Source organism: Rhododendron vialii, chromosome 6a (assembly GCF_030253575.1).
Source record: "Rhododendron vialii isolate Sample 1 chromosome 6a, ASM3025357v1".
In the NCBI taxonomy this organism is placed as follows: domain Eukaryota; kingdom Viridiplantae; phylum Streptophyta; class Magnoliopsida; order Ericales; family Ericaceae; genus Rhododendron; species Rhododendron vialii.
Genome location: NC_080562.1, coordinates 12,683,559 through 12,699,848, shown reverse-complemented (window position 1 = coordinate 12,699,848; position 16,290 = coordinate 12,683,559). Strand labels below are relative to the sequence as shown.

The 16,290-nt window shown below is 35.7% G+C and overlaps 1 protein-coding gene across 1 annotated transcript in view; it reads left to right on the top strand.

Annotated features, from left to right (window-relative positions):
- The first annotated feature begins 476 nt into the window (after positions 1–476).
- Positions 477–16,290, top strand: part of LOC131329174 (sugar transport protein 5-like) — a 31,028-nt gene continuing 15,214 nt past the window's right edge. The window contains exons 1-3 of the mRNA XM_058362255.1: positions 477–714; positions 11,945–12,264; positions 15,386–16,015. Coding sequence (XP_058218238.1) covers positions 579–714; positions 11,945–12,264; positions 15,386–16,015 — 1,086 coding nt within the window. The 5' untranslated portion in view covers positions 477–578. The remainder of the gene's footprint in view (positions 715–11,944; positions 12,265–15,385; positions 16,016–16,290) is intronic.

The following is a 16,290-nucleotide window of genomic DNA, read 5'->3' as shown; positions in this document are numbered from 1 at the left end:
AAAGTTACTTTTATTTTAAATTAGTCATGAGAATAAAAATAAAGAAGTTTCTCATAAGTATTTTTTCTTGGCAAATGAACCACTAAACTTTAGTTTTCCTGCAAAAAAAAAATATCAAATAAACACTCACAGAAAAATAGATTTCTTTTTTCTTTATTTCACTTTACTTAACTTTTCCTTAGAATAACTTTCCGGTATAACATTCCTGGCAATTGAACGAAGCCTTGAGAGTGAACTATCTTCCACGTGCAATTGTTATAACATACATACATCAACATTTTTTCTCTATAGGAAAAAAAATTCTTATTAACTTGGGGAATCAAATTACAAGAAAAAGATAATTAAAAAAAATATATCCCGACTAAGATGGAATAACAACCACTGGTCAACTATGAGCTAGGTACCGTCGATCAAAAGTTGACTTGGAAGGATAACTTTTAGTACTCCATTATATATGACCAAGCCTAGAAATGATAACTTTGAAGACAACCAGTTCCACTATATATAACTGATTACTCTACAGAAAGAGAGTACTGTTTGGATTGGGAGAAGGTGAGAGAAAGAGGAAGTAGACGGAAATGGCTCCAGGGACGGCTTTTGCCGTCAACGGGCTGGTCGGGGACTACGGCCGAGGATTAACGGCGTCCGTTATGATCACGTGCATAGTTGCAGCTTCCGGTGGCCTCATATATGGTTACGATATTGGAATTTCAGGTGCGCTTTCTTTTCTTAAATTCTTAGGTTCATCCTTTTGCTGAATTGATGAGCACACTGCAAAAATAGCCCATTCATCTTTGTGAAATCGAAAATTCTGTCTCTTAAATTTGCAATAGCTGACATTAAGAAGCCTTCTGTAGGTTGGTGAATCTCATTTTATGATGCCTTAATCATTTTGGGGATTAGTAATTCTGGGGATTACTTTTTTACCTTTATTTCAAGTTCTTTGGTCTTTGTTCAGTTTGCATCATTTTCTTCCCCCCCCCCCTCTCTCTCTCTCTCTCTCTCTCTCTCTCTCTCTCTCTCTCTCTTTTGTGATTTATTGGTTTGTGTTGATGAGATGAATCTAATTAAAAGAGTAAAAAATTATGATTAAGATGTTAAAAAAGTAGAAAAAATAATTCAAAGCATACGGACATTTTATATAACTTTCATCTTTATCAAAGTTTTTTTTAATAATTTGGTTATTATTTTTTTACTTTTCTGATTTCTTTTCTATATATACGAAGACAAACGAATAATTCAAAAATAGGCACAAAATTGAGGACATAAGTGAATTTATTATTTTGTGAAAGAGTTTCCTAGGATTTGAACAGCCCAGACTTTGTTTAAACCTGTGATCTCAATCTGGCTTCAAAGTCGAAGCCCAACAGATATTTATTTTTCTTTGCGTTTAATAGATTTTGCCATATGATCACTAGTATATTTTTGGGGGCAGGAAAAGAGATCGTATTATTTTATTCGAGGGAACTAAGTGAACAAAGTACGTACATATGTTTCACAAGGTCTACAGTCGAGTCTAGTTGCGCTATAGAGCATTCTTCATATTGAATTGTTACTAGTAACATGGCTGAACTTGAGCTGAATTTAAGCTCAAATAACCAAAGCTTGGACTGAACTCTTTCACATGTACTGTTTGGGAAACTCGCGTGTAGTCCACTACTCCGCGCGCTAACACACATAACTCTGATTTCATGTGGAGTAAATTTTAATTTCTTCATTAAAGACTGTGTCCTAACTTTCCTCGGGGATTCCTTTTCGGTTAGCGTGCGGCCCTCCTAGGTGCACTTTCATGTAGTATTCCAATATTCTTTATGCTGCGACCAGTTACGGATTCATGAATTTTTTACAGATAGGTCACTTCTTTTAGACTAGTCCTATACGTGTGAAAGTCGTAGATAAACTCACGTTAATTTTCATGATTCGATTCGAAAATAAGGGTGAGGGATGCTCTTATAAAAAATAATAAACAAAATTCAAAATATTAAAGAAAATAAGAGTTTCTTTTTTTCCGTGGTTGTTATATTAATTGATTTGTGTAGCTAATGACAATATTGTAGATGGCTTTATGGTACCAATGCTACATAAAGTCAGTTTAAGAGAGAAGTGTTATTTTATAACCATTGAGACAAAAAGAAACGAGATTTGTAGTGCCATGACTCAAACCTCTGTCACTAACGAGGGAGCACAGCTCTTTACCACTGGAACAACTGAACAACCATGTTACTTACTTTGGGGCTCTATTTTCAGCTGGGTCACGTGATCCGTCTGTGCCTACATTGGATCTGCTCCTGGCTGTGACTATATATATCAACCTATTAGCTATTCCAACGCTACTAGTCAATGAGAGTCATGAGACCAACAAAATGGGTCAGAAGCTAGTAGAATTATAATAAATGTCTTGATTGATTGTTAGTTTTGTAATAAACCTTTCAGTTAAAAAAATGTATAGATTTTCGTATTTTTTTGTCTTTAGTCAATTTTTAACATTTAAATAGACTAGTTGTTAGTTTTGTAATAAAATTTTCAGATAAAAAAATATATAGATTTTCCTCTTTTTTTTTTTTATCTTTATTCGATTTTTAACATTTAAACAAACTTTTTTAGTTTAGTTTTTGAAAAGAAGTATGTTTTATACATTAAAATACATAAACATAAATAAAAAATTTGATAAAAATCATTAAAGACAAAAAAAAATACTAATGACGAAGCAGTCAACCTATAAGACCCACTCGTCGTTCAAATAAGAGAATTTTGACTCCGGAGTAGTGAAATTACCTTAAGACACATGTAATGGATCTAATCCCTTGATCTGTGCATAATTTATATCTTTATTTTTTAAATCCATAAAGGTTGGCACCATTATCAAAAGTTATGCCTTTTGAGATAAAAGTAGGGGTGTCTAGGTTGACCGAATCTCATGAGCACATGCCTACTCAGGGTCAGGGGCCTGCATTTTTGAAAGTAGGGGTGTCTAGGTTGACCGAATCCTAACTTCTTCTTTTTTTTTTGAAATTTTTGTCTTTGGCAAAGTCCCAAAAAGAGGGAGTGATGTTCCGGCCGGCTAACTTGTTGGCGGTAAGTTTCCCGGCGAAAACGAAGAGTCAGGTTCACCTCCACCTCCACCTCCACCTCCACCAACTATCATTCTTCCTCGACAAAGAATTTCGGAAAAATGATTTGTCCTTAACACATTGACAAAATGGGCCAAATATGCCTTAAAAAACTTAACTTACAAAAATTTGAGTCATAAATGAGTGGATTAAATGGGTTTAAAAGGTCAAAGTAAATTGACCAATAAGTAGCATTATCAATGCCAAAACTATACAGAACCCGACCTGGGTGTTGTGGGCAATTCTAACAGCATCCTCCTGGTAGGGGTGTAAACGGTATGATTTGATCCAGTTTAAGCCTTTTTCCAAATGAAACTAGACATTTTAGTTTGGACATTTTATAAACCAAACCAAATATTAATGGTTCGGCTTGGTTAGGTTTGACCGGTTTATTCCGGTTTTCCGTTTGTTACTCATACCTCTTTTTATAACAAGAACAATTAAGAATTTGGATCACAGGTAATTGTCAATAAATATTTTTCGTAGCCACGCCTCATACGTTAACGGTTAATGACAAATGAGCCCTCGAACCTTCATTTCTTCTACGAGCACTAAGAAGTGAAAATCTAACATATTGAACGACGAAGTGTTATAAAATCAAGTTAAAAAACTTTAGATAATATATACTTATAATTTATTACCTCTTCTAACTCATGAAGTGTTAAAACTAGACAAAAGTTTACTAGTAAAACTTATTAACCTAAGCTAAGTACTAACCTTTTAGTCTATATATTATGTATATTTTCATGTCTCTTGGCCAAAAAAATACAGAAAAATGACTAGCCCAAGACATATTTTGATAATTAATATCTGCCAAGGACATGCTGAGAACATTTGTTATGCTGAAAATATCCTTAGTGGGTATTAACTATCAAAACACATCATTGGCCGTCATTTTCCCAAAAAAAACAAACACAAATATATATAGGGGCCGGTTCCGCTAACACATATTTTGAATCACGAAAAACAGAGCCCCCCGCGAATAATTGAAGTCGTTCAATTTGCTTAAAACATGTTTTTAAAAGGTCTTGTAAAAAATCAAGTCATTCGGATATTGGTTAGGGCTTGATCAATTCATTTAGTGTTTTATCCTATCAAATTTTGGGACAAATACCGATCATGTTCTTACTATCAGAATTGATTTCTTACTATTGCCCTTATATATATATGTTTTAAACAAATTCAAGGGCTCCGATCATTTGTGTAGTATTTCATGGGACTCTAAAATGGATTTCACACGTTGAGTGTCAGTTTATATGTAATATATATATAATCTAGTGATTGCTCCAGCAGTATTGAGTTTAAGTATTTACCATGAGGGGTTTCATTTACCATGGTCATGTCCAGCTTTTTATGTCAATAAAAATGCAGAAAAAGAAAGAGGTGTGCCCAGACTAGTTATAAATTACAAACCATTAAACACAATATTAGAATGGATTAGATACCCGATTCCTAATAAAAGAGATCTAATCAACAGATTAAGCAATGCAGTTATCTTCTCAAAATTTGATTTAGAAAGTGGATTCTGGCAAATCCAACTACACCCCAATGACAGGTACAAAACAACTTTTACTACTCCATTTGGACATTACGAATGGAATGTAATGCCTTTTGGTTTAAAAAATGCTCCCAGTGAATTTCAAAACATAATGAATGAAATATTTAATCAATTCAGCCATTTTATCATCGTCTACATAGATGATGTTCTAATCTTTTCAAATTCAATTGATGAACATTGGAAACACTTAAACTCTTTTCTTAAAATTATCAAACATAATGGATTAGTCATCTCAGCCCCCAAAATTAAATTGTTTCAGAACAAAGTAAGATTCTTAGGATATGATATTCACCAATCAACCATAATACCAATTAGTAGAGCAATTCAATTTGCTGATAAATTTCCTGATGAAATTACTGACAAAAATCAATTACAAAGATTTTTAGGATCTTTAAATTACATAGCAGAATTCTATAAAGATCTTAGGAAAACATGTCAGCCCCTATTTGAAAGATTAAGAGACAAGCCCCCTCCTTGGTCATCCCTACATACTTCTATAGTCCAGCAAGTCAAAAAATATGTCAAGACATTACCATGTCTAGGTATTCCTATAGTCAATTCTTTTAAAGTTATTCAAACTAATGCCCCCGATATTGGTTATGGTGGCATACTCCTCCAAAAAGTCAATTCCAATTCTCCTGAACAAATTGTTCGTTTTCACTCTGGCCTTTGGAATAAAGCACAATGCAATTATAGCACTATTAAAAAAGAAATTTTAGCACTAGTATTATGTATTTCAAAATTTCAAGATGATATATTAAACCAAAAGTTTTTAGTTAGAATTGATTGTACAAGTACAAAATATGTTCTAGAAAAAGATGTTAAAAATATAGCCAGTAAACAGATTTTTGCCAGATGGCAGTCAATTTTAAGTATTTTTTATTTTGATATTGAATATATTAAAGGAGTTCAAAATTCTATCCCTGATTTCCTTACTAGAGAATATTTATTAAAAAAGTCATAAAGATTCTCATTCATCCAAAACTACTATACAGCTATTTAAAATTATTTTCAGCCAGCAGCATTTATTAGACAGCAACATTCATTAAACAGAAGTACAATTGCAGCTCAGCCATGGCCGACAAAAACAAGAAACCAATTCCACCAACAAAAAACCAACTTGCACTTCCTCCTGCCGATTATGGGAATAGGTACCAAGTTCTTGGGCAAATCCCCAAGACAAGTTACAGTTCTGCACTAGCATTTACTCCAGCATCTAGTCAACAGGTTGATCCCTTTTGCTCAACCCAGTCCATTCAACCCAGTCAACCAAAATTCCCTTACCCAACAAGGACTACAGAGTATGTTCTTAAACCAGTCAGTACCAATTTATTTTCCATTGAACCAGTCCACAAAAACATTAACAACCCAATCGAACTAGTCAAATCCTTTTTCCCCCCTGGATGGCATTTCGTCCCTACTCACCCAAATAAAACCCTTTCCTTTTACAAGGATATTCTTCTTCACCACCAGTCAATTGTGATAAAACCTATTTATGATAGAGTCAACTCAAATAAAGTCATTTACCATTCCCTTTACATCCACAACATAGTCAGTTTAGATGAATGGGGACACCCATCTTTGCTCCGAGACCTCCCCAACTACCCAATTCAATATAATTATTATGATTATATTGATTCCTGGTTCAAAGTCATTCTTCATGAAAATGAGTCATTTACTCACTCCTGGTTCTTTTCATTTGATCATAAGTTCAAGTCAGTAATCCCATCCTGCTTCTTTAGATAGTGGAATCAAAATGGTGACATTCCTGATATCTTACCACTTGAACTCATGGATCAAGTCAATTACTTTTCCACTCTGTATAAAGTAAACAGTCACACTAGTCAGTTTCCATCTATTTTGTTATTCATGGCCAAATACAAAGTTCCATGGATTTTCAAATGGAGATATTGCATCAATAACAAAACAGTCACACGCCAGTATCTCGTCAAATGGTGGGATGCGTATAAGCACCACCGAGTCATTGAACAAGTCAAAGAAGAATTCCCAGTAAAGGTGCCAACCCCAGTCAAGATCCCAGTCAAGACTCCAGCACAAATTGTGCCAAATGAGACAGGGAAAATGGCAGCTGTTCTTCCACAGCCCAGCTCGCCCACATTTTCCACTATTAGACTTGGAAGCCCGACACCAAGTTCTTCCAAGCCTTCAAAGTCAAAAACCTAAGTGTTCGCAATTATTGATGCTAGCTCAACAACTAATTGCTCAAGCCAGTCAAGAAGAAGATGATAATTCATCTGAAGAATCAGTCACTGCAACACCCAATCCATATGGGTCAGCTTTTCAAGATGCTCAGGACCCATTTGCCTGAGGATAGTGGCATCCGATGTAGTAAACAGTCAGCCACTCATGACATTCAAAAGTCATAATCATTTCTGCTTTTGGCCCATTTTCACCGAAAGCAGCAATAGTCAGCAATCATTTCTGTTTTTGGCCCCACCAGTACCGAAAGCAGAAACAGTCACTTACTTTAGTCATTATTCTCCACTGAAAGAGAAAAGTTGCCAACTTTAGTCACATGGCTGAGTCATTCAACACTTGTAAAACTCAGATCCTTATTCTATAAAAGGATTCGAGAAGTCAGTTAGGAATAGGCGGTTCAAGAAAATTCAAGATAGTAAAAATAGAGTTTAGAGAGAGAGTAAACAAAGTTTGGGTTTTCAGAAATTGCTTACCCATACTTAGTCAAGATTGAAGTTCTACTTCTGTATTCACTGTAAGTCTGAGATTGTTCAGCTTACCTATTCATTACCAGTAAACTGTACTATTCAATTCAATCATTTACCAGTAAACTGCATTTACTTTTCATAGTAAATTACTATTCATTTCATACTATTCATAATACTGTTCATAATCACTATTCATCCACGAATATTACTATTCATACTTTTACTTTTTACTATTTATAATAATTGATTACTGTGCTGTTACCCCTTCCTTCTCTTTAAGTAAATCATACCGACTGTTCTTCACCAACACACCTTACTCTGATTAACCCCATGTTCTTCCACTGTATCCCTCCTTTCGCCCCCCCCCCCCCCCCCTCATGGTATCAGAGCCAAGTAGAAAATTGTTGAATAATTAAACTCAAGTAATCTGTAAGTTGTTTTTACTCCTACTTAGTTTTCATTTAATATTTTTATCCTGTTGAAATTTTAGTTAGTATTTTAATTCGGTTATCATCGATCGACCACCTTGTCCTCTGGCCACCTGAAAGTCGTCTGGGTTTCCCCGAAGTTAGTCCCAGGGTAGGGCAATGAATGGGGTAGAACGTGGAACTTAGGGTATGTGTTATGCAGGGTATGTGTTTATCATGATAATTTAGGATTAAAATATTGATTGAAAACTAAGCAGGAGTAAAAACAACTTACAGATTACTTGAGTTTAATTGATAATCATGGGGTGAATCAGAGTAAGGTGTATTGGTTAAGAACAGTCGGTATGATTTACTTAAAGAGAAGGAAGGGGTAACAGCACAGTAAGCAATTATTATAAATAGTAAAAAGTAAAAGTATGAATAGTATGAATAGTAATATTCGTGGATGAATAGTACGAAATGAATATGAATTTACTATGAAAAGTAAATGCAGTTTACTGGTAAATGATTGAATTGAATAGTACAGTTTACTGGCAATGAATAGGTAAACTGAACAATCTCAGACTTACAGTGAATACAGAAGTATAACTTCAATCTTGACTAAGTATGGGTAAGCAATTTCTGAAACCCAAACTTTGTTTACTCTCTCTCTAAACTCTATTTTTACTATCTTGAATTTTCTTGAACCTCCTATTCCTAACTGACTTCTCGAATCCTTTTATAGAATAAGGATCTGAGTTTTACAAGTGCTGAATGACTCAGCCATGTGACTAAAGTTGGCAACTTTTCTCTTTCGGTGGAGAATAATGACTAAAGTAAGTGACTGTTTTTGCTTTCGGTGCTGGTGGGGCCGAAAACAGAAATGATTGCTGACTATTGCTGCTTTCGGTGAAAATGGGCCAAAAGCAGAAATGATTATGACTTTTGAATGTCGTGAGTGGCTGACTGTTTACTACATCAGATGCCACTTTCCTCAGGCAAATGGGTCCTGAGCATCTTGAAAAGCTGACCCATATGGATTGGGTGTTGCAGTGACTGATTCTTCAGATGAATTATCATCTTCTTCTTGACTGGCTTGAGCAATTAGTTGTTGAGCTAGCATCAATAATTGCAAACACTTAGGTTTTTGACTTTGAAGGCTTGGAAGAACTTGGTGTCGGGCTTCCAAGTCTAATAGTGGAAAATGTGGGCGAGCTGGGCTGTGGAAGAACAGCTGCCATTTTCCCTGTCTCATTTGGCACAATTTGTGCTGGAGTCTTGACTGGGATCTTGACTGGGGTTGGCACCTTTACTGGAAATTCTTCTTTGACTTGTTCAATGACTCGGTGGTGCTTGTACGCATCCCACCATTTGACGAGATACTGGCGTGTGACTGTTTTGTTATTGATGCAATATCTCCATTTGAAAATCCATGGAACTTTGTATTTGGCCATGAATAACAAAATAGATGGAAACTGACTAGTATGACTGTTTACTTTATACAGAGTGGAAAAGTAATTGACTTGATCCATGAGTTCAAGTGGTAAGATATCAGAAATGGCACCATTTTGATTCCACCATTTAGAGAACCAGGATGGGATTACTGACTTGAACTTATGATCAAATGAAAAGAACCAGGAGTGAGTAAATGACCCATTTTCATGAAGAATGACTTTGAACCAGGAATCAATATAATCATAATAATTATATTGAATTGGGTAGTTGGGGAGGTCTCGGAGCAGAGATGGGTGTCCCCATTCATCTAAACTGACTATGTTGTGGATGTAAAGGAAATGGTAAATGACTTTATTTGGGTTGACTCTATCATAAATAGGTTTTATCACAATTGACTGGTGGTGAAGAAGAATATCCTTGTAAAAGGAAAGGGTTTTATTTGGGTGAGCAGGGACGAGATGCCATCCAGGGGGAAAAAAGGATTTGACTAGTTCGATTGGGTTGTTAATGTTTTTGTGGACTGGTTCAATGGAAAATAAATTGGTACTGATTGGTTTAAGAACATACTCTGTAGTGCTTGCTGGGTAAGAGAATTTTGGTTGACTGGGTTGAATGGACTGGGTTGAGCAAAAGGGATCAACCTGTTGACTAGATGCTGGAGTAAATGCTAGTGCAGAACTGTAACTTGTCTTGGGGATTTGCCCAAGAACTTGGTACCTGTTTCCATAATCGGCAGGAGGAAGTGCAAGCTGGTTTTTTTGTTGGTGGAACTTCAATCTAGACCTATTCAAATGAACCCCGAGGTAATGGAAACTTGTAAGAAAGAAGTCAATGAATTACTTAATAATAACATCATTCGAAAAAGTAAATCACCAACACACACACACACACACACACACACACACATATATATATATCGAAACGGTTCAAGGGACACCCTAAAAAAACACCTATAATCTCAATCTCATAGTTCCCGATCAATTTTTTATGATTCGAACCGTTCAATGTGTGCAAAATTTAATTTTAAGGGTGCCCGCGAGAAATTAGCAAAAAAAATGACCGGAAAAAGTTTGATTTGAGCAGTTTTTATTTGAACCGTTCAATAAAAAACTATTCGGATCAAGCCTTTCCCGGTCATTTTTTTTGATGATTTCTCACTAGTACACTTAAATTCACGTTCTGATCACATTGAACGGCTCAGATCATCAAAATTTGATCGAAAATTATGAGGTGTTTTTTTGGGTGTTCCCGGAACCGCCCCGTATATATATATACACACACACACGATCCGGTCTGGTTTATTCTGGATTGGAAGGTGATGAACCAGACCAAACCAATTATCTCGGTTTGGCTAAAAACCAAAACGAACCAAATCAATTACCTCTAAAAACCAAACCAAACCATGATCCAATTTCAGTTTGGTTTACCAATTTGTTCTTTCATCCCCCTCCAGGTAATATATATATATATATATATATATATATATATATATATATATATATATATATATATATATATATATATATATATATATATATATATATATATATATATATATATATATATATATCTTATTTTAGTTACTTTTAGGCCCCATTCAGTTGTCGGGAATGTTGTGTGAGAAATTGATTCCTAGGAAAAGTTAGGTGAGGTGAAGTAAAGAAAAATAAAATTTATTTTTCTACTTGTGTTCTCTTAACAAGAAATCTTGCAGGAAAACAAGAATTCTGTAAATCTAGACCATTAGATCACCCCCTTAGTGTACCCTTGCACTACGAGGTCTCTGATTTCCTTAAAAAGAACTCACATTAAGACGGAGGGATTAAGAACACACATTCTGAACACAACTATGTCTGAAGTCCTTGAATGTATTTGGGCTCACATGCATCAAACAGTTCTGCAAGAAATTGTGTTTTAAAGTTGTATTCAAAGCATTTCATACAAAATATTGCATAAAATAATTAATCGCTTTTATATACGGAGGATTAATTATGAAATATCCTGATCAATTAATTAAAAAGGAAACTAATCGAATTTGGAAAAATAATATTGAAAGCAGCTTGAAAAAGACAAAATCAAAGGCTTAGAAGGTTGAAGTAAGATCCAAGGGAACACGACCTATCCAGCCAGTTAATTACTGGAGTACTCCTGTCTTCATGAGAACCACATCAATATTAAGGACGGTTCACTTTTCAAAGTTAGTTGCTAACCTGAACAACGAAAAGAAGTTGTTTACGGAATATCAATTGATATATGTTTGGAACATCTTTGCGCTAGAGAGTGAGTACTTTTGATCATCTAGTGTTCTGAAAATAGTATATGAATCGATATCTGATGAGCACAATGTTTGGCATGAATGGCGTTTTTGAATGCCTAAACGTGCAGGCTAGGGTTCCAATCACTAAATGGGCGGTACGTGTCCAGAAAAGGGTCCCCAAGGGCAGAACATGTCCTCGATTAACTGCTTTGTCATCATCTTTAAGCTCCATCTTAACCTTTGATTTTGCCCTGGCAGTATTGCCCACTCATTTTTTATGTAAGAGGAGGAGCGACAGGCACTAGATGAGTTTCACACCCATTTCAACCAAAACGAAGAATTCAATTTGATGTAATAACGATGGATCCAACAAAGGGAGTAAGATAAAAAATAAAAAAAAATTCATGTTGTGTAGTAATACCAAAGACGATTTTTAATTGAAACTAATAGGTTTTTTTACGCATGAACAGGGGGTGTAACAACAATGGCACCATTTCTTAAAAAGTTTTTCCCAACAATACTAGTGAAGGTGGCGGATGCCAAAACAACCTTGTATTGTCGATATAATAGCCAGACATTGACAGCATTCACATCGTCATTATACATAGCCGGGTTAGCCTCATCCCTAATTGCTAGCCGCCTCACCGCAACCTTTGGCCGCAGAAACATCATGTTGCTGGGTGGTTGTTTGTTCCTCGCTGGTGGTGCCATTAACGGTGGGGCTGAGAATATTTTTATGCTCATCTTGGGTCGTATCTTACTTGGATTTGGTGTTGGCTTCACTAATCAGGTATATATATTTGCATCCTCTCTGTGGCTCTTGGTTTGATAGATAACTCAAGTATGCATTAAATTATGATGTAAATTTTTTTCGATTATAATGTAAAAAAAATTCAATTGCTTCCATAGATGAAAATAATCACACATTTGTGTTGCAATTGTTGACAATAAAACAAAAGAATGTCATATGTGATATGTTAATGTACTATGTACAAATGCTAAACTATATACTTAGGCCCTGCTTGGATGAAGGGAAAAGAGGAGGGGGGAAATTAGAAGGGATATATGGGGAGGGGCCCACCTGTTTTCCCCCCGTTTGGCAACGCAATTTGTTCCCCTATTATTTTTCACCCCCTTTTCGTTTTCCCCAGTTGTAGGGATTGTAGGGTCTTAGTTTTGGGCTGCTCTTGAGGTCCCCAAAAATAATTCCCTTGTGGAGGGATGTTGAGTAACACTACAGGTACAGAAATTTTGGGACCGAATCCGGACCGACGGCCGCCGGCGAGCCATCTCCGGCCACCGGACGGCCGATCCGAGCCGTCCAAAAATTCTAAAAAAAAAAACCGAGGGGCCCCACGCGGGAATCAACGTCATCCGAGGTGTGTAGGGTGCTTGATCGGAGCACCCCTTTTCGTATGTGTATATGTATATACATATACACATACGAAAAGGGGTGCTCCGATCAAGCACCCTACACACCTCGGATGACGTTGATTCCCGCGTGGGGCCCCTCGGTTTTTTTTTTTAGAATTTTTGGTACATATACACATACGAAAAGGGGTGCTCCGATCAAGCACCCTACACACCTCGGATGACGTTGATTCCCGCGTGGGGCCCCTCGGTTTTTTTTTTTAGAATTTTTGGACGGCTCGGATCGGCCGTCCGGTGGCCGGAGATGGCTCGCCGGCGGCCGTCGGTCCGGATTCGGTCCCAAAATTTCTGTACCTCTATCATTTTTGAGGGATGTTTTGTGGACGAAAATGCCCTTCGTTATCCCCTTTTCCCATCCATCATTCAACCAACTTCTACTCTCCATTCTACCCAAAATCATACTTTCCATTAAAACCTATCCTAAGACTCCTTATTTAGTTTTAGGGTTCTCTTAGGGTGCTCATTGAAAAGCCTTAGAGCCAAAAATCCATTTTGACCATTTAAGATAAAATGATCAGAAAAATAAGATCTTCACACCGGTTCAAACGGATTAAAAATTGGAACACTTAATTTTTAACTATATTTTTTAATATATAAATGGTGTAAAAAAATAAGTGTTCCAATTTTCAATCTGTTTTGAACTGGTGGAAAGATTTTAATTTTCTGATCATTTTATCCTAAATGATCATAATTAAATTTTAACTCTAGGGCTCTCGTTGATTAGCCCTAAGAAAGTCGTAAAATCAAATACGTAGTATCTCTTAGGGCTAATCAACGAGAGCCATATAATCAAAATTAATTATGACAATTTAGGATAAAATGATCAGAAAACTAAAATCTTTCCATCGGTTGAAACAGATTGAAATTTGGAACACTTAATTTTTCAACATTTTTAGACAGTTTATATATTAAAAAATATGGTTAAAAAATTATTTGTTCTAATTTTCAATCCGTTTGAACCGGTACGAAGATCCTATTTCTCTAATCATTTTATCATAAATGGCCATAATTAATTTTTGGCTCTAGGACTCTCGTTAGTTAGCCCTAAGAGATATTTGGTTCTATGACTTTCTTAGGGCTAATCAATGAGAGCTCTAGAGTCAAAATTTAATTATGATCATTTTGGATAAAATGATCAGAAAATTAAAATCTTTCCAACGGTTCAAACGGATTGAAATTTGGAACACTTAATTTTTTAACCATATTTTTTACTAATATATAAACTGTTTAAAGAGGTTGAAACTAACATTTTATTTCCAAAAGCTAATTAGATTAACATTAGCATCTTTAACAACATAATGAAAATTCATTCTAGAACAATCGTCAAAATCAAATTCCTTAAAAAATCACTTTCCAAAAAAAATGTTTTCATTTTTCCGAACAATTAAAATTGCATCTCCCTCAATGAACATTTTCTAGATTAAATGAATTTATAAGGCTTAAACATTTTATAGATTAAATGAATTGATTTTATCAAAAAAAAAATGATAAATATGAACCATTAATTAAAAAAACGTTTTTTAATATAAATTTTTGAGAATAAACATTTTTTAATTAACTTATTTTTTTATACTTCTAATTGTCCAAAATTGATTAAATATATTGATTTTTGAATTTATATACTTATTTTAATACATAATCAAATTTAACACTGCACATTGGCAAAATAGTCATTTGATAGCTTTTCCCATCATTCACCATTTCTTATCCCCCCATTTTATAAACCATCCAAACAAAGTCAAATTTTATCCCCTTATTTAATACCTCATCCAAACCACATACTATTTTATCCCCCCTCCATAAACATCAAATCGATGTGGGCCAACCCATCAAAATTAATACCTCTATTATCTTATCTCTCCTTCATATTTTTTACCCCCGATTTTTTACCTATATCCAAGCAGGCCCTTAGTACATTTTTGGATGAAAATACTCCTCTTAAGTCTGCCCCCCACGGACAAAAGTTCTAGCTCCGCCCTTGAATACTGAAATGCGGAATTAATATTTGAACGGTCAAATTTCTAACTTTTCAATACTTAAAGGCCCTTCCGCTTAAATTAAATTGTCTGTTTATTTATTTTGCTTTAGTAAACTTTTGTTAGCTTTATGTTAAATGTTATTTTCTATTTTTATTTGTCTTGAAAAGAAAATTTTAGAAAAATATTATGAAAAAAAGCAGAAAATAGTTCAGGCAAAAATAATTCAGAAAAGATCATTTTTCTTATTCTCTCATAACTAGCTCATTTTTAAATTTTGATTCTCATCTTTATACTTTAGTGAATTTTTCTTAGATTAGATCCGGTATAATTCAATGAAGCCAAACAGGTTGACAAAAAGATTAAAAAAAAAAAAATTGCGAAAATACTTCACTATTTCAAACAACAATTACTAATTGTCACTAGTTTATGCTAGCTTTTCCAAAAAACATGTAAAACATAAAAACAAAAAAACAAAAAAAACATAACGTCACAATGTTGCAGGCAACTCCCGTTTACCTCTCGGAGATGGCACCGCCCAAGTGGCGCGGAGCACTCAGCAACAGCTTTGGTTTCTTCATTAGCCTTGGCATCGTAGCAGCCAACTGTGTCAACTACGGAGCGACTCGGCTCAGCTGGGGCTGGCGTCTCTCCCTCGCCCTAGCTGGGCTGCCTGCCATCATCATGACGCTCGGTGCCCTACTTATCTCCGACACCCCCAGCAGCCTAGTGGAGCGCGGAAAACTGGAACAAGCCAAACAGTCCTTAATCAAAGTCCGAGGCATCGGGACTGACATCGAACCAGAGCTAAGCGACCTTATCAGGTCTAGCGAAATAGCGAAAGCCGTGAATCAGGAGCCCTTTGCGACCATATTGGAGAGGCAGTATCGGCCCCACCTCGTCCTGGCCATTGCGATACCATTTTTCCAACAGACAACTGGGATCAAAATATTTGCATTTTATGCCCCCATACTGTTCCAGTCAGTGGGGTTTGGACATGATTCGGCTTTTTTAGCGGCAATCGTGGTGGGATTGGTCGAGATGGGATCTATACTTGCGTCGTCTACGGTGGTTGATCGGTTCGGTCGAAGGTTTTTGTTCTTGGTTGGTGGAATTCTAATGTTCATCTGTCAGGTATGCCTATATATGCGGATTCCTGTTTTGAATGCTGTTGAGGTATCTTATCTTATAATTTATAGGCAACTCATCACCAGGCCGAATCGAATTGTGTTGTGGCCTACAAATAGCCTATAATATATATGTACCAGAAAAACTTCTTTACGGGGCATCCCGTAACGTAAAGAAGATTTACAGTGCTAAATCGCGCATGTCCAAAAATATTTTGGACGGTCCAGATTGAAAATTAATTTTTTAATTTTTATCGGTCAAAATCGAAAACACATCTCAGC